The 27,188-nt window shown below is 35.2% G+C and overlaps 1 protein-coding gene across 1 annotated transcript; it reads left to right on the top strand.

The window, feature by feature from the left end:
- The first annotated feature begins 334 nt into the window (after positions 1 to 334).
- Positions 335 to 25,641, top strand: LOC128985825 (Krueppel homolog 2). The gene is made up of 6 exons (XM_054405742.1): positions 335 to 577; positions 15,816 to 15,967; positions 21,179 to 21,360; positions 22,168 to 22,235; positions 22,881 to 23,014; positions 24,310 to 25,641. The coding sequence occupies exons 2-6, from the start codon at positions 15,816 to 15,818 to the stop codon at positions 24,536 to 24,538; spliced, it is 765 nt and encodes a 254-aa protein (XP_054261717.1). The 5' UTR covers positions 335 to 577; the 3' UTR covers positions 24,539 to 25,641.
- The last annotated feature ends 1,547 nt before the right edge of the window (positions 25,642 to 27,188 follow it).

The raw sequence follows: 27,188 nt of genomic DNA, 5'->3' as shown, positions 1-27,188 counted from the left end.
AAAACATCCTCATAACGAATCATTCTTCGAAATCGTTATAGGCCTATGCCTCCTAGTATGCTTTTGTTCACAACTTTATTTACCTTTCCTTTACTAACTAGAAATTTCAAGTCAGCCATTTTTTTAAGCTGATATAACTTTGTGCTATTTTAAGTCCGACCGTTTAAAATATTTTGTACAGTGTTTTTCCAGCTGCTATGGTGGTTTTAAATATCCAAAAACGAAATAAAGGACACAACTATTTATATCATATGACGAGCTCCGTTTTAACCAAAAAATAGAAACGTCATCAACACTTTCTTGGGTTTCTTCTTGTTCTCTTCCCTTTTGTGTCTGTCTGTGTATTCCCTAAATTGTTACTATCCAAATCCAACATACACATGACTTGTCGATTTCGATAGGATTTACATCAACAGTATCTACAAGCTTTCCCTTTCTATCCGTAAATATTTTTGAATATTGAAGAAAGTCGTTAAGTTATGCAAATTAAGTAACTAACAGTATCTACATCGCTCTGTAATTTTAATAACCTAAAAGTGAAACTGATTTGTGAGCCAGCCAGGAATTTGCTTATAATGTAAGTGTATTCAAATATTTCTTGACAAATACGATTTCCCTTTAAAACTAGTATAGAATGGTGTGTAAAATAAACATAGATAACCATAGCCTTTGCAGTTTTACTTGTACATAGATATCTCTATTACAATTTTATAAATCCTCTCATGTTCTTATACCTATTTATGCTTCTGCTTCAGAGAGTTCTAAGTTAGGTTTCCCTAACTTATTACAAGTTAAAGGTAGGCTACTTATGCCTAACTAATATAGCTATTATCAACAGTTTTGAGCTTGCTAGGTTAGTGGAATTGTAATACAGTAGGTAATATGGGTACACTTCTATATCTGTTGGCACAAACAACCTAATGAGTAAGGTTAATATTGATCATTCGATTGTTTAATTCGATATATCGTTTGGTTGGTTAACCTTACCTAACTTACCAAACGTTATATCAAATAATCGATATATCGATTGATATTTTCATTCAGTTGTTTGTGCCAACAGATATGGAAATGTACCCGGTACTTAAGTAATACACCAACCAACATTGACCTTTCTTACTTGGTTAAAACTTAGTAGCTTTTATTAATCTCAAAAAAATTGCTCAACTATAAGAAAATCTCCACTTGCCAATATATTCTTAGCTGTAGGATTATACGTACCTAGTCAATATAGGATCAGGGTATCCGCACGACCAAAACAAAAATTGCGCTAAAGTCACAATCTCAACACCCGATAACTTGACAGTCTGTAGGAACTAAACAGTCAAGAGGTGACAGGGCGCACGCAGATAAAATAAAACATTGTATTCAGAACATTTAACATGTTCGATGCTGAGCGGTCGAAATCAGCCAGTGCCGGCTGCACGACAGGAGCTGCGTGGTCGTAACCGGCCGTTCCCATGATTTAACACTAAACAGTTAGTTTGAGATGAGCCATTGACACGAAATGATAGGTAATCGTTGCCAGCCTGTAGCTTAGAATGCAAGCTTTGTTTTGGCGTAGGTTGGTACTAAAATTGCCCGTAAAATTCTGACTGGCAATGCTTTTGTCCCGGTTTCGAGGATTTTCTCTCTTCGAGCCACATTACAAAGACACTGGCTAAGGATCCAGGCAGTGCTGCTACCTTTGAATCCATTAATTTTAAGTAAAAAAATGTAATGTTCTGGATAGGCTATTGACAACCTTTGGGTTCACAAGTTGTTAAGTTTGTGAGGTTTTAGTGGTTGTACTACATTTGGGTCAAGGAAATCCTGTTTTAATGCAGGCTAACCTAATGATAAGTATTGTTTAATTCATTCCACATGGATTTTCCTAGCTCCAATCCTGACCTGAGTAATCTTTTTCATGTAAAACTTAATGTTTGAATAGCTCTTCAAACCTTGCTATAATAACTTAGCCTACTGCGCTACAATGATTGAAATTAGTTTTTATCTGAAAGGACTAGACAGCAGTTTTTAAAAAGGAAAACTGATGTCTGAGTCCTAAAATCCCATTAGGCTAACTTAAATCTCGCATCAGTCTGGTTGTCCGCTCAGAGTCTCAAAATCGTGTGTTTTACTAAACAGGATTGACATTGGCACTGTGAGCTACCAACTTATTTGTGATATTGAACTGCGAAATTACGTGTTGTAAGTTATCATGTTTAATCGTCGAATGAAGCTATGACTTTTTATTAATTTATCGATGCCCAACAACATAGCCATCTTTAAAAAGAACAAACATGATGGATACCGGTATTTCTAAAGCGACCGATATTTACAATAATAGATACTAGTGTACCGGTACATGTTGCTCGAATTCGAGCAATTGCAAAGTATTACAGGAGTTATTTCAAAACGAATAACAGTCACATTTACAATGAGTTTAAAAGAGTCAACTCAAAGATTACCGGTGTGTAACTCAGACCATGACCATGTTTACCTTCGTTATTGATAAAAACCTAAAGCATTCCGGCCGGTTTTCTCCTTCTCAAAATGCCTCGCTGTACAGGCAACACAGGTCATTGATAGAGGGCCAATTGAGAACAAAAAGTCGTTTTGGGGTAGGGCGCATTTGTAACCTAATAGTTGAGATTGTCCAGGGTCAGGTGCTGGCTGTGATGAGTTAAGCCTATTACGCGCCACTGTTCTGTAACTGCGGTCGTTATCACGATTACGCCTCCTGACTTATGTTTCGTTGTCGTCGCGTCGGAGTCATTTAAAAGAAAAAAAACAACAAAAAAACAAATTATAGTTACACAAAACAACGATAAATGCACAAATTTAAGTTACAATCATGCTAACACAATCCGTAATAGTGACACAAAACAACGATAAATACACAAATTTAAGATACAACCATACTAACACGATCCGTCTTGGGGGTTATGTTTACACAAACTCAAATAGTAAATAAATGTACCCAATGCGTTTCGTTGAATTGAAAAATAAATAACAGCAATTAAATGATACAGCTGATCAAAATGTAAACAATTATGTTCTTCTTAAGGATAACATGGGAACTTTAAAGTAAGGCCAGTTTGCAAATCAACGCGACACGCTCTTTCCAATGAGACGTCAATGGATAAAATCAGTTAAGAAATGGCGGAGGAGTTCAACCGACAAAGTTTCATGTAGCGTATTAATTATATAGATAATTTACAATTAGGCCTATAAGTTAGCCTAAATAATAGATGATACCATATTGACAGAATAGATTTTGATACAACCTAACCAATTAATTAGATTCTGGTGGTTTACAATACAATAAAATTTATTGTAAACTATTTAATAGTTCGGATTAACTTACAAATGCAACAGTCTTAGAGCTAAAATAGTGCATACAAGAGTGAGGTCAAACAAAGAAACTTCGAGAGACCAACAATACAAGTCAGCAATTAAAGACGAAACTGAAACTTTGTATTTAATATCTAGCCTAGAATAGGAATCAACATACAACAAAATTCAATCCGCCTCTGATTTGCAATCCACACATTGCCTTGGGAATTCCACAATATTACGTCCATCATTATAAAGTTATCTTGGATTTATCATCTACTTAAAAATTATTAACCTCATGTCTGTTTTGGTGAAATCCACATCGGTTTATCTCGTAATCTCCTATAGCAAGAGAAGGTTATTTATAACCTTGACAAACGGAACTGTTCTGTACAAGTCCAAGTCAGCTGAAACACTGACTGACGCCTAAGTAGTCTGTTTAATCAAATCTGCGAGTGCTAGTGTCGCTATCCAGGCACTGGCACTCGGCTTAGCCAGGCAATGGTGATATGATGTAGGCTTAAACGTCGCACTGACAATTGTAGCAAAGGTTTTTCTACATGCATCTGTTCCAATCTAATATTGTGGCTTAACTTGAATGTGTGGCTTAGCTGCTTTATTAGGGATTGCACTCAATACCTTTTTTCATCTTTTTACACTAGTATAGAGGAGGGCAGACATTTTATATTTTGGTTCAATACAAACATAAGTTATTGTGTTGAATGATATGCGTCATAAAATACCTAAAAAAAGCACATGTTAAAAAAAAGGATGTTGAATAAGACATTTAAAATATCCTAGGGCAATGGTTTAAGGATAAGGCAAGAATTCAAGCAATGAATGTTGTAGCCCTGGCTTGAACATTTTGGTATTTTAACAGAAAACATTTATATTTAAGAATCATTTAGCCTATGTTAAATAAAATCAGGATCGTCTGTCCTCTTTTAGAACTTGCTATTCATATTTATAGAACCATACAGTCGTAAGATCTCATCATTGCTAATCCTAGGTTGCAGAAACATGCTAGAAAGTAACAAATATTTTACAAATAGGTAATAAAAATGTTTAATACATTGCCTGTACATGTTATTTGGCCTAGCTTGAGATTTTACAAGTTTTTAAAATTTTGTTGACAATTTGCTCTAAAAACGTATTTTTAACTCCAACGAGGTCCGTTTTTGCGTATATCAGCTGGCACTTGGCCTAGCACGGGTCATTGTAGGTGGAGGTAGGGAAAGGACCAGACTGCAAACATTACCGCTGCCTAACGGGGCTGCCTCCCTTTGTATTATGTACGTGAGCGCCTTCATATGGGTCGCGAGGACAGTTGATGTAACCCACATGACGGGACATAATGATTTTGAACTAGATACTAGTAGCGATCGGCCAAGTGCCAGCTTAGATGTCACGAGCTGTATACTGCTACAAAGCGGCTTGTTGTATACTCGCCTGAATCTCCCGCTGCACACTAGATAAGGTCATTGGTACGTTTTTTTGACCACAAGACATAAAATGTCCAATGCCAATGAGATCACCAGATCTCTAAAGTTTTTTACCCTAATACAATGTGTGAGAATAAAGTGCGGAAATTGGTTAGGGAGTGTAAAAATGGCTGTGAAAATGTCCATGGTGAAGAATGCTTGGGCGGGCATTGACGGGACATTGGCTTTTAAATTGTCGGGGAGATCAAGTGCCGGGTGATTCAGGGGAAATATGAAAAACCCATGTTTTGTCTCCAGCATCAATTTGAATCATCCTTTTTACCTCATAACAAATCTAAAACACTCGCTAACCTTTTGGTCCCCTCCCCCCTTGTGGTCTTCTGTGAGAATTCTAAACCGCTGGAAAACACAATTCTTTCAAATAGGATCATTTAAACGGCAATTTTTAAACTCCCTTTTAAATCCTAGACTCATCTCCATTCATACTTGGCTTAAAATACCTACTTTGTATGGTCGCCATTTCATAGAAAAGTATTAAAAGTAGGCTATTAACCCATTTCTGCACTTTACCCTCACTCATTACTCATTGCATTATGGCCATAAACTTCAGTCATCTGGCGACAAATGTCAGCATCCAATATGTTTCTTAAAGTCAATAATACAGAGCTGCAAATCGTGCCATTTTGTTAAGGGGATTCGCCACTGAAAAGGGTGTTTTTTTTATTTAATGAGGAAAGTTGTGAAACTATTTTTTTTCTAGTAGGGTATAGTTAAACAAAAAATGGAAAAATTTTGGTTTACTTCTAAATATAAATTATAGGTGGTAAAAAAATAAAATAGAGGTTTTTCGATCAATTTGTAAGGGGTTTTAAAAATCAATATTCTGAAGAGAGTTCTTTATGGATTTTGATAAATTTGTTGTTTTTTTAAAGAAAGTTATCTAAACTTAATATTTAGGTAGATTCATAATAATATCTCAGATACTTTTTTTGCTGTGACACATTAAATATAATTTTTCTTCAGAAAAAAGAATCAATTTGAAAAAAAAAAACGTTATTGTTCAGTACCTAATTAACTTAGATACCTAATTCTACCAAAAAATTTTCCTAATACTGTCTAGAATAAGTAGTAAAAATTTCAACAATGTACCTTTAGTGGCTCTCAAGATATATCAAATTTTGTATTGAAAAACGTGAAATTTCAATGTTGCGGAAAACCGCGTTTGAATAAGAAGGTGTCCTATGATCTTGTAGCTATCGTAAAGAGCGAAACCCCTCGGTTATAACATATAATAACATTCATACATGGATTATTTCATACTTTTAGCGAATTTCCTATATAGGGAATAAGCTATTACCGTAGTACTCATGGTAAGACCTGGACCCGGGACCAATTTTTTTTTTCGTTTTGAGGTCCCTAGAGGCCAAAAACACCATCCGTTCAAATTCATATATATATATATATATTTATATATATATATATATATTTATATATGTGTCCGTTAGCGCGATAACTCGAGCAAAAATGATCCGATTTTGATGAAATTTGGTACAAACGTGTAAACCTAAGTTTATTCGAACGAGTTCGCGAACCAGCATGATCGGACCATGGGAACGGGGGTTTATGGGGGCTTTTATGGGGTAAAAATGGGTTTTTCCCATTTTTGACCCAAAAAACATAAAATTTTGCAATTTCTTTTCAAACTATTTTGTAGAGCTTAAAAAAACAAATAATTTAGTATATTGAAACGTTATAATGCGCCTAATGGTTACGGAGAAAATTCCAAAAAATTGTAAATTTAAAATCCCATGTTATTCTTATGGAGAATAAGTAAACTGTTGTAGTTTGCTTGTTTATTAACATTTTTTGCCCAAATTTGGAAAATGTTTTTATTTCTTACTAACTATTACAATTTACATAAAAAACACTTTTACCCTCCCTGTTGCAGCAAACCTAAGTATGTGTTAAACTGATTCTATTTAAATAGGGAATAAATGTGATATTTTTAAGGAGACATTTTAGTGTAAATCCAATCAGGAAAATGGAAATTCGCTTAGTCTGCAGGTTTGCTGCGGCGGGGGTATTTGGATATATCATACATAAGATATATTGTCCAATGTACAAAGAAATGTAAAAAAATATTTTTACAATTTTTCATGATTTTTACCTATTTTCAGTGGCAAATCCCCTTAAACTCCCTAATTACCGGTATGCCATTTACAGCGGACCGCCTTGTAGCAGTATACACACAATCTAAAAAACTATTCACAATAACGGCCCTTAGTTAAAAAAAAAACAACCCTAGTAAGTAGGCAATTAGATGTAAATGTATATTTAATGAAAAATCAATAGTATTTGTAGTACCCTTAGGCCTATGTAGTTAGTATGTATTTAGTATGTAGACAGTGGCTCCTATTGTAAATGTTAATACATTGTAATAATAATACATTTAATGAACACATCACATTTGTTTTTAAATAAGTTGATTGTTGTTTAGATTATTGTTGAAAACTGGTAGTCAGGACCTGTTTGAAAAATAATAAGATCTACAACATTTAATATTTTAAAACTTCTTATTGATATGAAAAAGAAACAACAGGTGGAAAACTTTTTATTCCGTTGTACTTTATAGGTAGGAATGTAATCTGTTAAGAGCCTATAGTAGCAGGTAGCCGTAGCCTACACCATTACTTATAATGCAATGGGCAATTAGTGTATTGTTTTATTGATCCATGGAAGGCAGTGAGTGGTTAGCCTTGAAGAGGCACCACCATGGACAGGAAGTTCTGTTTTCCTAATTGTCTTGTTTTTAGGGCTTCACAGTCTGAATCAAACGGACCAACATTATCCTCATTAAAAATTAAATGAAATAATAAAGTAGTATGAGGCATCAAAATGCTAATATTCCTCATAAATTATTAGGTTGTAGTAGTTTAAGAGCTTCAAGTTAGATGGCTACTGTCTATCATCAGAATGTTTATGATTGGATTTTACTATTAGACTGTTTTCAGGTCTTTCACTTTGTTAAAGTTCAAATAACAATGTGTGATTATTGTGAATTATATCGGAGGTAAACAGGCCTATTTAGTTATTTTGGAAAGGATTTTGAAAATTAACGTAGGGAATAATTATGTTGATCCATTGTCATAAACTAATAGTACCGGTACTTAGAATTAGAATGCTTTTAAATCTTTTAGCCTTAAAAGTTTAAAAATTCTTCAATTAATTATTTATTCAAGTAAACTGTAATGAATTAATATATTTTGGCATACAAAGATAATAGAAGACAATTTTGATAAATAATTTGATAACTGAAGCTCTTTACAAAGTAATATATACAGCCTAGGCTAAAAATACAATTTCAAAAAATAAGAAATTTGTTTGTTCTTTTCTAAGTAGGTGGAATTTTTCAGAGGAGATGAAACAAAGATTTTCACCTGTTAATTTGTTGCATTGTATTAGTTTAGGTGATTAAAACATTTTCCTAGTAAATATTTGGTTTACTGTTAGGTATATACGAGGCTCAATATGTGTTTTAGCGAATTTCCCTATAGGGAAGTAGCTATTACCGTAGGTGGCACGGTAAGACCTAGACCCGGGACCGATTTACTTTTTCATTTTGATGTCCCCAGAGGCCAAAAACACCATTCGTTCAAATTTATATATATATATATAGACTTATATATATATATACGTCCGTGAACGCGATAACTTGAGTAATTTTTGTCCGATTTTGATGAAATTTGGTTTAAAGGTGTAAAGCGGGATAAACTTGAATGAGTTCGCGAACCAGCACGATCGGACCATGGGAACGGGGCTTTATGGGGGGTTTTATGGGGTAAAAATTGGTTTTTCTCACTTTTGACCCTCAAACTACAAAATTTCCCGATTTCTCTTTAGATCTTTTTAAAGAGCTTAAAAAAACAAATAATTTAGTATATAAAAGTATTTTTGTTCGATTATTAGTAACGGAGAAAATAAAAAAAATTGTAAATTTAAAATTCCCATGTTATTCTTATGGAGAATATTGTCAAATGTTGTAGTTTGCTTGTTTATGGATATATTTTGATCAAACTTGGCAAATTTATTTATGTTATGCTATCAATATTTTACTCAAAAACACACTTTATTAGTTTCCTTGTAGCAGCAAACCTAGGTACTCGTTAACCCTAATGTTATTAAAATATATTTAACTGAAAATCAATTCAGACAAATGGAAATTCGCTTAGTCGGCAGGTTTGATTCAGATTCAGATTCAGATTCTTTATTCGTCACAATACATTTTCCTCCCCAGCACAGCTGGTAAAACAGGTGACATGTCAACATCTTAAAAACTAAGAACAAAATATATACATGATACAATTTTTCGGCAAAAACTTAATCGAATTCCTTAATTTTATATACATTAACATATTAACATAATATTACAAAGTGTCACATAAAAAATCATTTATACAATAGTATACTTTGTTTAGCAGCAGGGACTGAACTTCTTTCTTAAACTTAAGATCATTATCAATATTCTTTATCCTGTTTGGTAGCTTATTATATAATTTCTTACCAAAATACTGAGGCAACTTTTCAAAGGAACTTAATCTGTGAATAGGAAACTGGAAATCATTTCTGTTCCTAGTCTGATAATTGTGAATATGTTGATCTTCCATCAACATATTAAAATTAGATTTAACATAAAACAGACATTTACTAATGTATATAGATGGTAGTGTTAAAATTTTGAGTTCCCTAAAAATAGATTTACAGGATGTTCTCTGTTGTTCTGTTTGCTGCGGCGGGGGTATTTAAATTATCAATCCTGTTTATTTACATAGGACTACTTATCATTGTAACACATTTAAACTATTTTAAAATAACCAGGAATGGTTTATATGCACATCATGTTTTTTTGAAGAAGATAATGTTCCAATAGAGTTTAACTATAATATCACACAAGATTGTTCTTGTATTTATTTATTTATTTATTTATTTATCGTTTCAACGGCTGACGCCAATACATAGATGATTAGATTGAGATACAATTTAAGGAACTAACAAGAAGCAAATGTTATACAATTCAGAACAGTAACAAGCTACGAGATAACAATAAATACAACAATAAAAACAAAAACAACAATAAATAGCAACAATAAATACAAGTTGACAAACAGGCGAAATTCACAATAATGATTTACTAATTTGAGAAAATTATGTGATATAACATTTGAGTGCAAAAACAGAACAATAATAATGCATGAACAAACCAAGCAAAGAACAACCCAAACATATCAGAAAATGTGAGAAGAATACTGCCATACAATTAAACAAAACCAGAAAGGGCAGTAGAAGAATTTGCATACAGAGAGGCACAGGCACAAAACACAGAAAGATCTTCACTTCACCACTTCGAAATCACCACACATTTCTTGAAGGTAGCCAGCGACATATTAAAGAGGTCAATATGATCAGGTAGAGCATTTACGAGACGTTGGGCTCTAGGCAGTGGGCTGAAGAGATGGTAGTTGGTGCTGAGATGCTCACGAGAGAAGAGATCCTTGGATCTTGAAGATCTACCTGCCCTGAAGTTCAGAAGTTTGAGAAGTCCGGGACAGTCGATGAAGCCATTGACCAGTTTGTAAATGAGCAAGATGTCCTGGATCTCACGTCTGGACTCCAATGGAAGGATTTGAAGGGCCTTGGAGATTTCTTGGATGGGTACCTCTCTGTAGTTGTAGCCCAACCTCACACCGACCACTCTCAAGAAGTGATTAACAACCATTTGAAGTTCGGTCTTGAGATAGTCCTGGTGAGGTGACCAAACACAACAGCCAAACTCTAGGTGTGGCAATACGAAGGCCAGGAACAGGGTTTTGAGTAGAGTAACGTCTTGGAAATATTTGGAGCTTCGAAGAACAAAACCCAGGGCTTGAAGGGCTTTTCTGCAACTAGAGGTAATGTGACGTTCCCATGACAGGGAGGAGGTTAAGGTCACACCTAAATCCCTCACTTCATTAACCCTTGCAAGATTAGATTGACCCAGGCTATATACGAACTGAGACTGAGACTTCTTCTTACTAAACGATATGGCTACACACTTTTTAATGTTTAGATCCATGTGGTTTGAGAGACACCAGTTCTGGACGGCATCGAGACTACGTTGGAGGAGAAGGCAGTCTTCGTGGCTTCTAATGGTACGGTATATCTTCAGGTCATCAGCAAATAGAAGGCAATGGTTACCTACGTGGGTCACAAGGTCATTTATGAAGATGTTGAAAAGTGGTGGACCGAGGTGTGAGCCCTGGGGAACACCAGATGTGGGGAAAAATTCGTGAGATAAAGAACCAAGAAACTTAACTTGGACGGGGCGGTTTGCAAGGTAGGACCGGAACCAAGATAGCATTTTCCCAGTTACACCAGCAGCTTGGAGCTTGGTGAGGAGGAGCGGATGGTTTACCCTGTCGAACGCCTTAGCAAAGTCAAGATAAATTGCATCCACTTGCAAGCGATCTTGAAAGGCATCAAGGATGTCAGCTTGCATTACCAAAAGATTGGTGGTAATTGAGCGTCCGGTAGAAAATCCATGCTGCAGTGGAGAGAGATACGGCTTGATGGCAAAATTCAGTCTTTTGAGGATCAACTTTTCAAAGATTTTGGAGAGTGTATTCAAGATAGCTATAGGTCTGTAGTTGCGGACGTCTAGAGTAGGACCAGATTTGTGAATGGGTAAGATGTAAGCACTCTTCAGGGCATCAGGAAACACACCCGAGGCTAAAGAGTGGTTAAACAGAACTAAAATAACAGGAGCTAGTACATCAGCACTTGATTTGAGAACATTAGGCGGTATGTTGTCAGGGCCGCAACCCTTAGATCCATCCAGGTTCCTGAGGCAGTCGACAACTTCCCCAAGCTGAAGCGAGCAGGAAGAGAGGACATCTGAAGCTCCCACATCAAGTGGAGGATTATAGGCATGATCGTTGGTGTAGACCGACGAGAAGAAGTCAGCGAAGAAGTTGGATATTATATCAGGATGCTCCGATGAATGATCATCATACTTGAAGGTTCTAGGCTGATCATCAGAAGATTTAAGGTTCCTCACAAAACCCCAGAAAGACTTAGGATTGCCCATTATATTGGCTTGAATAAACTGCAAGTAGTTTTTGTAGCAGATTCCAGAGAGTTGTTTGCATTCAGCTCTGACACGTGCAAACTTGACGTAATCATTATCCTTTAGGGACGTCTTAAAAGCCTTGTGAAGGATTTTCTTCTCGATCACCAGCTCACGCAACTGGGGTGTGAACCAGACGGGAAAGGGAGACTTGGCAATATTTTTCATGGGAGTATGACGCAAAACTATGGTACTGACTGTACTGCAGAAGCTATTAAACAAAGCATTGGTATCTGACTCAGGGTCAAACCAACTAAAATCATGTGACTGAAGTTCCAAATGAATAGCAGGTAGATCGCTTTGACTGAAGTTTGGTCGGAAAATAGGAGCTCTGTCAGAGATTTTTTGAGGCAAAGGTACATCTATTGATAAAGCAGGATGATGAGACTCCGCTGGAACCAGAGGATCAGTGTCTTTTGATACCATGATGTTGTTGAGGGAACACATAATAAGGTCTAGACACACTCCACGGTCATTTAGGACATCGTTGAACTGACTTAAATTCAAAAAGGACATAGAGTTCATAACCACGTTGGACTGAGCTGACTGGGGGTAGGGGGGGTCGGCAGTTTGGCACCAGTTCACTTCAGGTAGATTAAAATCGCCAATCAGGAGGGACTCAGTGGGATTAGTGGTAACAACAGCTTCTTCAATAATGGAAAAATACTCCTGGTAGAGATCTCTGTGGGATTTAGGGGGAAGGTAGACGCCACTTAGAAGAAAGTTCGATAGAGCGCCACACGACAGTGATACCACCAGACACTCAACATCTTCGCTCTGGATATCAACCCTCCTTGAGCAATACTTCTTGTCAACAGCCATCATCACACCACCACCCGAAGACTTGGCACTATTATCCTTAGATCGGTCTTGCCTGTATATATCAAAGGTGCTAGGGAAACCAAGTTCAGAGCTAGAAATATTAGGTAACAAGTTAGTTTCCGTAAGAACAATAATATCATAGACACATGTCGAGAGTGACTTCCTTAGATCCAAAAGTTTCGTTCTCAGTCCATTCACATTTTGATAGAACATGTGAATTGTGTGAAGGACTGGGGAGTCTAACCGTTTTTTGGCTTTTTCACAATAGCGGGTGTACCATTGACAAACTTGATAGTGAGATCGGTTTCGCCTGTTTTTGTGCGCTCTTCCAGCTCTTTCCGTAGTTTGCTTAAAAGCTTACGTTCGTTTGGAGTTCTATCTCTAGAAAGCTCTATTTCGGAGAAAGAAGCGTGAATCGAGGCAATCTTATCAACAGAAAACGTTGTAAAGAACGAACGAACATCATCAGAAGATGGAAGAGTAACCTTCAGGGGACGAGGAGCTCGACCCTTACTACGGCCGATTCTAAAGAAACTGAAAGAGGAGAAGCTTACCCCCAGGCTCTGAAAGATTTTATTAAGAGTATCCAGATCATGGGCCTTAATCAGGTCAGCGTTGTTGGAGTTGCTTTCAGGGAGCTTGTACAGGATAATGTTCTTAGCCCGACGTATCCGGTCATTGAATTCCTCAAAAATATGTTCAGTTGTAGATTGGTCCAGGGAGGTAGATTTCAGTTCAGAGATGACGCCTTTCAAGTCGGAGATGTCATTTTCAGCAACGGCAAGTCGAGGTTCGATGTCAGAGACCTTAGAGGAGAGGTCATTCAGTTGAGCCTTAAGATCGGAAATCCCGCTCGCTAATTTGCTAAAATCTTCTTTAGTAGGAAGCTGGGCAAAGTTGTCTAGGAGCTTATTCAATTTGGCAGATACAGTAACATCAGGATTTGCATTACAGTCAAAACGGTTACACTTCCAAACTTGTTTGTTGTTGGCAGCCAGCTTACGAGTATTATACTCAGAGGACGATAAGCCGACACAAGTACAGTGAAACCATCTGTCACATTCATCACATTCAGCTTTTTTATCAGTAGGTAAGACCTTAATAAAGCAGACCACACATATATCCTTAGGGGGATTCATAATGCAACAATCTGGAGAAAAATTATTGCACAGAACGTTTGGGTGATGTGATACACCACTATCGAACACTAGTTATAGTATTTTACTCGCAGTGCAGATATTCTAAAGGCTGTGACTGGAGGGAGACTAGCGTAGACTGGATTGAGTCCGGGTCGAACTGGATGGAGCGGACTAGCGGAATTGGACTGTCAAAACTAATGCAGTTAGTGAGGTTAAATGCATATTACTGTTGCCGCCAAAACGACAGACATGAATAAACAAAGTTATTGACAAGTTCAGATGTAGATTCGTTTAAAAATTAATGCAAATGTGTGAGTTTTTACTCGACTGATAATTGAATCATATAGCTTACGTAGATCGGCAACCTCGAAACGTCCAACAATAATCACTTTCTAGGCTTGGTAGTAGGGTAAGTACACTTATTTACACAAAAAATCGCAGCACTCAAAACAAAACTTCAAGTCAATTATAGTAGCAGACGACGTGGAATGTATTGATTATCTGCCTAACAATCAAAGCCACAATAGTGGCATTAAAGAATTGACGTCTTCATTTACCAAAGTGATTTGTCTTTCCTTGTATGATACAATTGATATGTTTTATATTATTTCATTGATGTATGAATAAATACAGTAGAACCCCTCATATCCGGCCACCACGGGACCAAGTCCCTGACCGGATAACGATTTGGCCGGATAAACCAACCTACTATGAAAATGACAATTCATACCTAATAATAATAGGTAATCAATATATGCAATCAAAAGTATCATTTAATTCTGTTCTGGGATCATTTTTAGAAAAATAAACATGTTTGTAAAAAGAAAAAAAAAATATTTGTAGGTTAAAGTCATTAAGTAATAAATGTACAAATATTATGATTCCAGGTAACAAAACCTATTAAATGGAGGTAAAAATGACAATAAATTGTACTTAAAGATCATTAGGACTTAAATGGTACATGCATTTCTTCTCAACATTCTTAACCATTTTGTGAAATACAAAAATTAATGTACTCGTACTGTACTGTACTAACCCCACTTTGGAAATAATCAACCAACTGATAAGAGGTTAGGCCTACTAGCTTAGCTGAGTATAGTGACTCAGCAAATAAACAAACAGATAAATAATGAGAACAATTTATTTTATGACTTGAGCAGTCACAAAGACTAGTGTTTGCATCTAAACGTCTGTAAGCTGAGAGAAAAAATTTTGATATTGGCTTCCTGGAAGGGGCCGGATAAACAGAGGGCCGGTAAAACCAAGGCCGGATATGAGGGGTTCTACTGTAGTAATATTTGGTAGAAGACCTAGATATTTTGAGTAAATATTTTATCATTGTGTTAAATAGTTTAATTTATTTACTAGGTTAAAATCATCTAGGATCAGCAGTGGCAATTTAAGGCACCTAATTATACAAAATTTGTATTGAACTAAATGCTGAATCAAGCAAACCATTGACTGTAAAGAAGTATAATAAGCATATGGAGAAGTGTGTAATAATATCAATAAGTGTAATAAGTATAATACATTACACTCGCCTTATGGAGAAGTGTGTGGGATATCAAGCTGTACGGAACAACACAAGCTCCAATCAATAGTGCTGTGCCTGTGCAAGTACTAAAACCTTTGGGAGCTGTTTCTCTTTAGGGTAAAAATATTAGGAATTTAAAAAGATCTTCTACAAATAAATCATTTCAGTATTTTTTAGAGTCCTCAAGTGCTTAAACCGGCCTAATTGTTTAGGAGAAGTGTCTACTAAAAATTAGTTCATGCCATGAAAATGACTGGTATTCGCCCCTTGCCGCTTGAATTACCTTGTTCACATATACTAATGCAGGACTGGCGTCATTCTAGTATATAATCAATGGCAAAGCCCTCATCCTATTTGAGCCTCACTTTACAATAAGTTTCTAATTTTTGTGTTGTGTTTTACAGATGGCCGACTCAACCTCTCAAGACCAAGCCCAGCCGAGGGGGTTTGAACTGTTGAAACAACACACGCTAGCACACAAGATAGATGTCGCACTCTGGACAACTAGACTGCTCGCTGTGTTCTTCACTTTCGCATACTTCATCCCTATATTTGGGTGAGTTGATGTTTGCAATGTTTTTAAATGCTGACGTTAGTCAAGTTTGTAGTTATTGGATGGATTCATCTAGGCTAGTGTTGAATATTTAGGGGAGTGGAAATTAAACCGTATTTATAGATTCTTTAAAAACTATATTTGTTTCTTTGTATCATTCGCCTAATGGTAGACCTTTGGAGTTTTTAAGGATTTTGGATGTTTTTTTACCTTTTATAACTCAGTGGAACAACTATAATATTGTCATCGGTGGTGATTTCAACCACAATTTTGATGTTACTAAAAGCAAAAGAAATGTAAAAAACTTGTTAAATCTATTTAAACAGTACAACTTTTATCATTTAAATAATTCACCAACTAGAGGCACAAACTGTCTAGATAATGTGTTTGTAAACCAAAAATCTGCTAGGCTCTCTTTTTTAAGTTTGTTCAAATTTCCTTTTTCGGACCATGATGGAATTATCGTTAATATGCAGAATGAACCATTAGTTATAGATAATACATCTCATTTAGTCTCAAAAGATCCCATTCAGTTTTATCTACCTATTAAAAGTCATGTACATCTGTCTCTAAAATTGTCTACTTATGATTGGCTATCTTTAATGTCCAAGTCTGAGAGTAGTAGTGCTAATATGCAGTTCCAATGTTTATTTAATATACTAATCAACAATCTATCTATATATTAATAGGCAAGCATGTTTCTTTAAAACCTTTTTTCTCAGCTCGTGTGAATCGTAGGGAAAATCTACGCATACCGTTAGAAAGATATTTTCCTGTAGGTGTGCAGAATCCCTTTATAAATTAAAATAGGCTCAAAGATAAGCACAAAAAATTAGTTTAAAATTTTGAAAAAATTAACATGGATTTTATGGGTTGCTATGCTGGTTACGAAATAACAACGGAATATAAACAGAAAATCAAAACAAATGGAAGAAACTCAAATCACATGTTTTATTTACAGTGTGGGGAGAAAATAGAGAAGTCTGTACATTACATATTTTTGGTCGAGTTTCGACCACTGGACGACCTCTCGTATTAATTATTTAATGGTCCCAAATAAAAATAAAGGTAAACTATTCAAACCTAAGTATTTGAACAAACTGAACAAGGGATGGTATACTAAAGAATTGGGTCAAATGAAAGAAAGGCTATTGTGTTTGTATAGTTTGCTTAAAGATACTGGAAATGTGAACAATACTGAACTAAGGTATAAATATTTAAAACTGAAATGTCAATATAAAAACTCTTTAAATGAAGCAAAGCTAGAAAACAATGCTAAATACATAGAAGAAAGTAATAACAGATGTAAAGCCGCATGGGAGGTAATAAAGAATAACTGTGAAATAAAAAACACAGCTGATTTGCAAATTGAGCCAAATACTTTCAATAGGTTTTTTGTTGACAGTGTAGACAAGATCAAACAAATCATTAAAATTCCAGGTATAATCACTTCTTGTAATGATTTTTTGAAAAAATATGAAATTGATAGTTGTAATAAATTTTGTTGGTCAGCCATCACACCTAGTGATATTCTTAGTGCCACTAAAAGGATGAAAAGATCAGCTAGTGTGGATGTGTACAATATGTCAAACAATCTGTTAAAAGTAATTATTGACTGTTTGGCTAACCCCTTGGCAATATGCATAAATAACCTTTTATCAGAAGGGGTTTTTCCTGACTTGCTCAAAGTCTCTCGAGTCTGTCCTATTTACAAAAAAGGTCCTAAAGACCAACCTCAGAGCTACAGACCAGTTTCAATTATACCTGTATTGGGAAAACTAATAGAAATACTTATTTACGATCAAATCAGAAATTATTTTGAAAAAAACAACATCTTGAACAACAACCAATACGGTTTTAGAAAGGGAAAATCCACTATCAATGCATTGGACGATCTAGTCAGGCAAGTTCATCTCTCTTTCGAAAATAAAACTTATGCTCAGGCCACCTTCTGTGACCTCAGTAAAGCTTTTGACTCTGTTGACAGTAATATTCTCATCTCTAAATTACAGTACTATGGATTTGATGGCCCTCCATTATCTTTTTTAAGAAGCTACTTGCAAAATCGGAAACAAGCAGTTTGTATAAAAGGAAGATGGTCAGATGAAGTGTCAGTCGAGTGGGGAGTGCCACAGGGTTCAGTCCTTGGTCCCCTTCTTTTCTTAATCTATATAAATGATCTACCCTCTTCTGTTGATTGTAAAACCATTCTGTACGCAGATGACTCTACCTTTTTATCTACTAGTAAAAACTATAAAGAACTTGAAAAATTGGCTGATGAAACATTAAATAATGCACAAAATTGGTTTCATAGTAATGGACTTTTGCTTAACAAAGAAAAATCACAAAAATTGACATTTTCCTTAAATTATAATTCAAGAGAGTTGTTTGAGAACAGTGATAAGGGTAGTAAAGTTTTTTCAGCAAAGTTTTTGGGAATATATGTAGATAGTCAGCTAACATGGGATTCTCATATAGACTATTTAAATACCAGACTTTCTCGTGTAATATTTTTACTAGGTCGTCTGAAAAAATGCATTCCATTAAATTATGTCCGAACAGCATATTTTTCATATTTTCAATCCATTTTCAGGTATGGGCTAATTTTTTGGGGCAATTGTGCTAGGGTAGAGGAAATTCTTGTTTGGCAAAAGAAAGCGGTTAGAGTTATCTCTAATAAAGGCTCAAGAGACCACAGCAAACCACTTTTTAGAAATCTTCAAATCCCTACTATTATTAACGTTTATATTTATGACTTAATAGTTTATATCTTGGAAAATCAACATCTTTTAAAATTTAGAAACCATACTCATGATCATAATACCAGAAATAAGAACCATACCACAATAGAATTCCATCGTTTAAGTAAAACTCTAAATAGTCACATAGTTTTATCACTTAAAGTGTACAACTTTCTTGAATCCATAATTAAATTACACAATATAAAGGATTTCAAAAGTAAATTTTATTGTTGGCTGACCAATAACCCATTTTATAGTTTGGAAGATTTTTTTAAGAATAAGATTCTTCAGTTGTAATTATTCATTTAGAATATGTATTATAATATGTCTCCCTTTGTTAAGTTAGCTATAAGTATTTTATTAATTAATTACCTGACTATGCTATAATTTTAGCTGTATCTTGACATTGTCGATGATTTGTACAAATTCAAAAGACAATAAAGCATATTTCATTTCATTTCAAACAGTAGTATCACAAAATCTGCTTAATGTTGACTGCTTAGTGACGAGTTAGATAAATACTGGTTTATCCAATCGTGCATTTAGACACAATTCAGAGAATTGCCTCTTTTCTATTTCTCTTACATATATATTTATTTACAAAATTTTCTCCATTATAACATTGAAATAGGGTACATTACCTTAACTTGTTGAAGAAAATATTTAGTTTTTGAGCGATTAAGCTCTAAATTTTTGTTTTATATCATCTTTACTGTCCTATATTAACATATCATTGTGTAGATAATGTTTTAACTGAAAATAATGTTTTATCCTTTTCAGAATTTCCAATAGGTATTTCTCTCTCTCTCAGCCATAAATGTTTTGTTTGAAATTCACTTAAATCACATCTGCCATCTGTATGTTTATAAAATTAAGCTATTTGCTATTTCAAATCACCAGTGCTGTACAGCAAACTTGTTTCACATAAAATTAAATTGGCTCTAAAAGCGGAAGGGCAGAAGTAGACCTGGAACTCAAAGTCATGAACACTGATACCTGTTTTCAAGGTCACAACAGGACCTGTCTAATACAGGCCAAGGTTGCCTTCACATGCTGACTGTCACCCATGACAATTATGATAAACACTACTTATTACCAAACTATCCTCATTTCATCCTTAAGATGCTATATGATTGATGTTCAATTGTGGACTATAGTAAAATACTTATGATTTTAAAATTTTATTTGGGAATCTTTTAATACATATATAAATCTCAAATTACCCATGAACTTTTGAGAAAACTACAAGTCACTCCACATAAACCATAAACTTAAAATGTTTGTCATGACGAGAAACTTTGTGCAAAACTATCCATTATTTCATAAATTGCCCATTAAGGTCGTAATTACTTTCTAAAGGGAACTTTCGATATATCTAATGTTAAAAATACCTCAGCTGTACTTATTTGTTTGTTATTCTTTCAATTTATAACCTTATTGAATTCAGGTGTGATTATTTGTTTGTATTGCACATGGTATTACTGTATTCTGTTTTGTTTATTTCAGCTTATCTTAACCAATCAATAGTTTTATTAATACTTATGAAGTCAAACGGGGTGAAGCCTGTGGGTAACAGCTAAAAAAAATGCAATTTGATATTGTAACCATACAAGTTCAACCTGTTTTTGGAAGAGTTAATAATTTTAAAACCTGTCAAATAAAAAAAATAGGCTAGTTTTTTTGTGTAAAAACATGTATAGGCTATATAAATGTTCTTAAGTATGTATCTTGAACTACTCTTATTTTAAAACAATTTTTAAATCTTAAAAACTATGTAGTTAACAGTAGGTAGCCTATACTGTCAAATTAAGGTGTTTGAGTGGTAAATTTTGATTACATATAAAAACAAACACTTTCATATCTTTATTGCAAAATATTCTGGTCAATTTGGTTGATAGTAACAAAAAGATTAGAAACAGATTCTACACCAGGATTATGCCCGATTCCTGTTGTCACATATTTCCCATTTTGTTTGATGCAGTGCTTGATTTGTAAAAAATGAGCTGGCGGAACTGTAACCTATTTAATGTGATTAGGCCTATTTGTATTTCTTTCTTTTTGAAAGAGAGGGGTATCGGAACTCCGATCCCCCGCAATACGAGCACTAGTTTGATGCACAGACAGTCCAGTTTTCAAGAAGGCCTATTCATGTGACTTCCCAACACACTCGGTTATATTCCTGGCATCCAACATTGACAAAATTACTTGAAAGAAGGCTACATTCATTAATGGACACAAATGATAGTAGGTCTACAATCTATATATTCTGTCACAGCTATGACTCATCCTTGTATTGGATGACCCGGGTTTAGGCTTCTATCAAGCAATAGTAATATTCTTCAGGACCTTAAAAATTCATCTTGCACACTGCCATTGACTGGGACACAAGGTTTCCGATTGACAAAATATTATTAGCAAATCTATGCTTGTTTGTTATATTGTGTTCAATGTTTTTCATGCTGTGTGTTTTCAGCAACCCGTACAATGCGTACTACAAGGTGCTGATGGCCAATGCTGCCACCAGTGCGTTGAGGCTACATCAGAGATTGCCGGGCGTCTCGTTTGACAGAGAGTTCTTGTCTCGTCTGCTGCTAGAGGACAGTTGTCATTACTTGTTCTACTCGCTTATCTTCCTCTACGTCGCACCTGTCACATGTATCCTTTATTGTGTTTGAAAGTTAGCTTAGGTTTACGTGCTATAGAAAATAGTACCCTTCCTTATAGTGTTCTGATTGTAATAAAACAATTGCGTTTTAAGGCAAAGATGAGTGTTAAATGAAACAGATGATTACTTTGTTACTGACTATGATCAGCTGGTTATATAGCCAGCACCATTTGCCCAATTACTTATCTTTGATCCAAATAGGTAACCTTCTGATAACCAGGTGAGAGCAGGCAAGCATGTTTCTTTATAAAACCTTTCTTTTCAGCTCGTGTACGTCGCAGGGAAAATTACACCTGTGCAGAGTCCTTTTATAAGTACAAAAAAGGAATTTCAAATTTTAAAAAATTTACATGGGCCTTATGGGTTGCCATGCTGGTGACTAAATTACAACAAAATATAAACAAATAGAAGACATTTATAATGTGCCGATTTTGAGGAGGGGTCGACATCTGTGTGATGAACCAGATGTTCGAGATGTCCGACGCGGTAAACCTCAGCCAAGGTGACGGCACAGTTGAGTGTGAAATGAACATCTTGACGCGAACCCTGGAAGGCCAACCCAAATCTCCGTACTGAGGCCTATCCGGAAACTAAATGTGCTGTATAGCATGTGGTACTTCAACCTGGCATGTAAGCTAGTGTTATATGTTTCAGTTTGGAAAAAGTACTGCACACATTCCAAACACATGTTTTATTAGGAGATGGCCTATATTTTTGTTTTTAGCTAGTTACATAAGATACCATCTTTGTTATTTCCAATAAGTAGAACAAAATTGTTTTCCTCAACTGAGGTTTAGTCGCACTTCTGCCAGTGTTTCTGTTCTCTATCATCCATTTCTCCAGCTACTCCCTCACTCTGCTGGATGTAAGTATACAACCTTGCGTGATGTGCTAAATCTTAACTCTAATGTGATAATAATTTTACTACCTGTTTTCTTGAGTACCAAACTCAGTAATCCTCAGTAACTGTGTAATCCTGTTTGTTCCTGTCATGTTTGGTCAATCTTCTTAGGTGTAAGGTATGTCTAAGTCACATTAATGCCCGAGACTACAGATTTGACCAAAAACATACATAAGAAAATATACAAGAAAATTTAAGAAAATTTAAATTTAAAGTTTAATAGTTTGTCTTCAATTTAATAATTTGAATTAAAAATAATTTTCAAGTCGTTAGAACATCTTTGACCTGATGAACCCGCTGACTGAATCAATTCATGGATTTAACATTTCGCCGCCATCACGAAAAACAATGACGATGTTTCTGTGACCACTTGAGACAATGACATGTCAACACGATCGCGAGAGAGGTTTTGGATTTTACTTCGATCACAGATTCTGCCTTCTTTAATGTCGATTCTTATTACTGTGGTTTTAAGTCTTTTAAATTATTTCCACGATTCAGATGTTTGGAGTTAGGATAATTGGAGTTCTACTGTACTGTATAAGGCTTGTTTATAGGTAACCATTTATATCTATCTATTGTATAACTTCATGTGTGAATGGTTTACAGTTGCTGGGACACAACTCATGGTGGGGAGCTCGACTGCTCATCTCATTGGTGGAGTTCCAGTCGAGGAACATTCTGCGGTTGATTGCTTTCTCAGAAATCTTCTTGATGCCATACACTGTCATCCTGATCTTCATGTAAGTATACACGTCTCTGGTAACATTCCACACATGTTGAGCCTCCTCTTATTGAACTCAGATTTCATCGTCATTCAACAATACAGTGCAGTTGTTTCTTGATATTTCGACTTTTTTTATCTATCATACTTGGTAGTCCATCGGCAGAAGGTACACCGAAATGGTACCTTCATTGTTATAGATAACAATGGGACAATCTTTAATGTTTATAGCCAACTAAATCTAGTCAATTTAACACGTTCACTGCTGAAAATCTTTAAACAGGCGCTCCTAAACTGCGGCAAGGCCCGGGCGGAGTCCCGGCATGCTAACTGAATCAGCAATCGCTATTGGCATTGAAATATCTCAGCAAGACGAATCACAAAAGAGCAGTGGTGATTGTTCTGCGTTACCTCGAAAGTAGACGTAGTTCACTAAAACACCCAAAGGTAGCAGTACTGCCTGGATCAATAACAAGAGTCTTTGTAATATAGCTCGAATAGAGAAAATCCCCGAAAACGAGACAAAAGCATTGCCAGATGGGATTTTACGGGAATGTTTAGTACCAAACTACACCAAAATAAAGTTTGCATTCTACGCTACAGGCTGGTAACAATTACAACGTTCCCCGGCATTGGCTGAGCTCACATTGGAGCAAAGTTGTTGGCATCGGTGAAGGACGTGATTTCCCGCAGTGGCGCCGGTACCGCAGGGCGACAATTCCCGCCCCTCGCACTGAACGTGTTAAAAATGTCTATTCACCATGTACCTCATATGTAATATTTTACATGTACTGTAGCCTATCTTAATAATTTGACAAGGTCTATTTCTGTATTTCATGTTCAATGACAAAATAAAGAATCTTGAATTGTATAAATACATGTACTGTTTATGTGTGTTATGTGTGTTATTTACTTAATTCTAATTACAAACTCATCGAGTTTTATAATGTCCCAAATCTATATAAGAGTTATTAATACTATATGGGAAATTATAAATATATTTATAACTTTGAAGGCTGCATCAAATCTTTATTAAAATATGAAAACTTTTCAAACTTAATCTTTGTATGGAGAACACGAATAGATACAAAAAATCCCTTTGGTTTAATCACAAGTTTGGATAGCCCAACTTAAAGTAAAACCTTTGACTAGTCAATGGTAAAACTTAGACAACGCTCAAAATAATCAATTTATTATCATATAAAAAGGGTAGGATGCAGGTTAATTTTATTTTAAAAACATTTAACAGGAATTACTTTGCTTGAAGATTACTATTGAAGAAACCATTTACCGTAACGTAAACTCTATGTCCAGGGGCCGAGCTGGGTTGTTAACTCCGTTCGTCTACTACCACTTCCTCACCCAGAGGTACAACTCGCAGCGTAACCCGTACACTCGCAACATGTTCCACGAGCTGCGTATGACTGTGGAGGGGTTGGCTCAGAAGCCTAGCACACCCGGAGTGTTACGCAACGCTCTTCTCTCATTGGTGGCCTTCACGTGTAGGTTGGCTCCGCCCACCCGTCCTGCACCCGCACAGTAAACATTTACCAACAAGTACAAGACAACTGACATTGGCAGTTGATTGCAACAGATTCTGCAGAACAGTATATTGTTTTATCCGTCATTTTTTATCGTTACTGTAAACTTGTACTGTACGACTAAAACAATGTTAAGCATTTAAGAATTATAGAGTATGATTGTTCTCCATCTTGTTTTATACACTTTAATGGTTGTTGTGTTCTAGATAATGTTTGAATCCCTAGCTTTCTGCTCTGTTAAACAGATCCAATGGGATAGCGAGTTATTTTTTGACAAATATTTTAAAGCTAACTCATCAACAAAATTGACATATTTCTCATTGATTATAATTTTTCAAAATATGAAAGCATGTATGAAAGTTTGTGATCGAAAAATGTATTAATATTTTATTGTTCTGTCATATCCATCGACCATTGTTATCAGTAATTATTACTTAAGAAAATGACATATATATTTATGATTAGTTATAATTTTATGAAGGAGTTGGGATTATTGTAGTTTAATTTGTTGTTGTTGTAAGTTTTACTTTAATTTACTAATTTTAAGCACTCCTTTGTTCCGTAGGTTGTTTGTAAATTTGTAACCTCATACAATCCACTAAACCGCCAACACTAGACAAAGTTTTGTTTACAAAATATTTTCTAGGTGCAAGTTTTAAGAATTGTGGCTTAGTTATTGATTTTTGGCAATGTGTTAAAATATTAATTGGATGATTTTGTGCAATTTGTATTGTTGGTGTTATGACAAATTAGTTCTGGTGTTTGTGTAATCAAGTATTGTAAGAAATGTTTTTGTAGTCCAATGTGTTCACTTATTATTTACTTTTTATGTTTAAAGTGTTGAAACTTGTTTAACTCGTTAATAATCCTTTTACGTATCTTTGTACAAAATTAACAACGTGTTTTGTGTGCCAATCACTCACAGTACACTCACGCCCAAAGTATTTTTGTATTCACATTCCGTGGGCTCATACAGGACTGCTCTCTTCATCACCGATCTGTGTGTAAATATATATTGGGAATAATACTCTTCATACCTTTCCCTAATTTTTTATTGTGTTTGTGGAGTATAAATGATAAATAAAACCCTGAATTGTTTAAACAAGTTATTGGTTTTTTTTAAATATCCCGTTGTTTAATTTTTATTGTAAATGAGTTGGCAAGTTTATTCACATTTATTTTGTTTTCATTTCCTATTACAGTATAAAAACAAAAATTTGAATTCATAAAGTTTTTGATAGATGTACAACTGGATATTACGTGGATATAAATATGGATATTTACGTATGGATAGGTAAATAAGCATTAAATAATGCACACTGATAGCTTTGACTATTAATAAAACAATAATATCCAATAGTCAATGCTGATAGTCAACACAACTACAACTTTACGGTTATGGTTATGTGAAGAAATAATATGAGAAATCAGCAAAAATAATAATAAATAGTTGCTAGGCAGCAGTGACAATAAAACAATTCTATTGCAATGCTATGGATACTGATTGTGTATATTAATATGCATTCATGTTTTAAGAAAGTAAGCACTAGCGTCTAGATACTCAGAGCAACGAGTCGGCTCACCGGAGCAACAGTCAGGGCTGCACAATTTTTATTTCAGCTGCAGTTTTTTAATACGGGCAAAATGAGAGTTTAAAATTAGAAATAAAAAAATATTATAAAACTAAAAAAATATAAAATTAATTTTTTAATTATAAAATGAAACTGTCATAACCTAACCTAACTAACCAAACTTGCTGATAATGAAAAAATTGAATGAAGGTTTACTAATCGAAAAAATAGTTCTGTTCATAAAATAAAACTATAAATGCCTCAAATTCAATTTTATAAGGTTTTAATTATAAAATTAAACTGTCATAACCTAACAAAACTAACCAAACTTGCTGATAATGCAATAATCTTAGACAAAAAGTTTGTGCCATCGATGGGACTCGAACCTGGTACCATCAGATTCTCAGCCCGGCACGCTATCCATTTGACCACCGAGGCCGATGGCTCCAAACCGTATCGTTGCGGTAATAGTGTTCCCTCAGCCAATAGAATGCTCTCATTTTGTCTTGCTCCGGTGAGCCGACTCGTTGCTCTGAGTATCTAGACGCTATAGAAAGTAAGCGGGCAGCTGATTTTGCAGCCCAAGGGATGTAAAAACTGCTCGGTCCCCAAATGACAATAACAGCTGGCATGGCCAGTAAAACTTAACTTTCAGCCACCAATTAACGTATGTCAAACAGCTAAAAACATCATAGTATGTGGTGAAAAGACCATTCCAAACTAACTGGAACCGAACCCTTTGCAGATAAGCGGTAATCAGGAATAACCAGAATTCTTTAATAATAAAATTTTATCGATGTTGAAATTGTCACAATCGCCGTTGATGTTTGTGTAGCTGCGATCGCAAAAGATGTTTGGCGTTATAACTGTGATTACGAGAGATGATGATGATGTAGTAAATGTGAGAGATTATAACATCATTGTCGTAATCACAAAGGACGATGACAATATTGCTGCAACGTATTGAAAGCTTCACTTTCACTATTCATTTTGCCGACATTCGTGGTTGTACTACCTTCACTGACATTTGTGGTATGGTTACCAGATTATACCACAGAAACATTGTACATTTTTCCTACAT

Source organism: Macrosteles quadrilineatus, unplaced genomic scaffold (genome assembly GCF_028750875.1).
Source record: "Macrosteles quadrilineatus isolate MER2022 unplaced genomic scaffold, UCM_ALF_1.0 Scaffold_2__2_contigs__length_208266976, whole genome shotgun sequence".
In the NCBI taxonomy this organism is placed as follows: domain Eukaryota; kingdom Metazoa; phylum Arthropoda; class Insecta; order Hemiptera; family Cicadellidae; genus Macrosteles; species Macrosteles quadrilineatus.
This window is presented reverse-complemented; position numbering and strand designations above follow the sequence as displayed.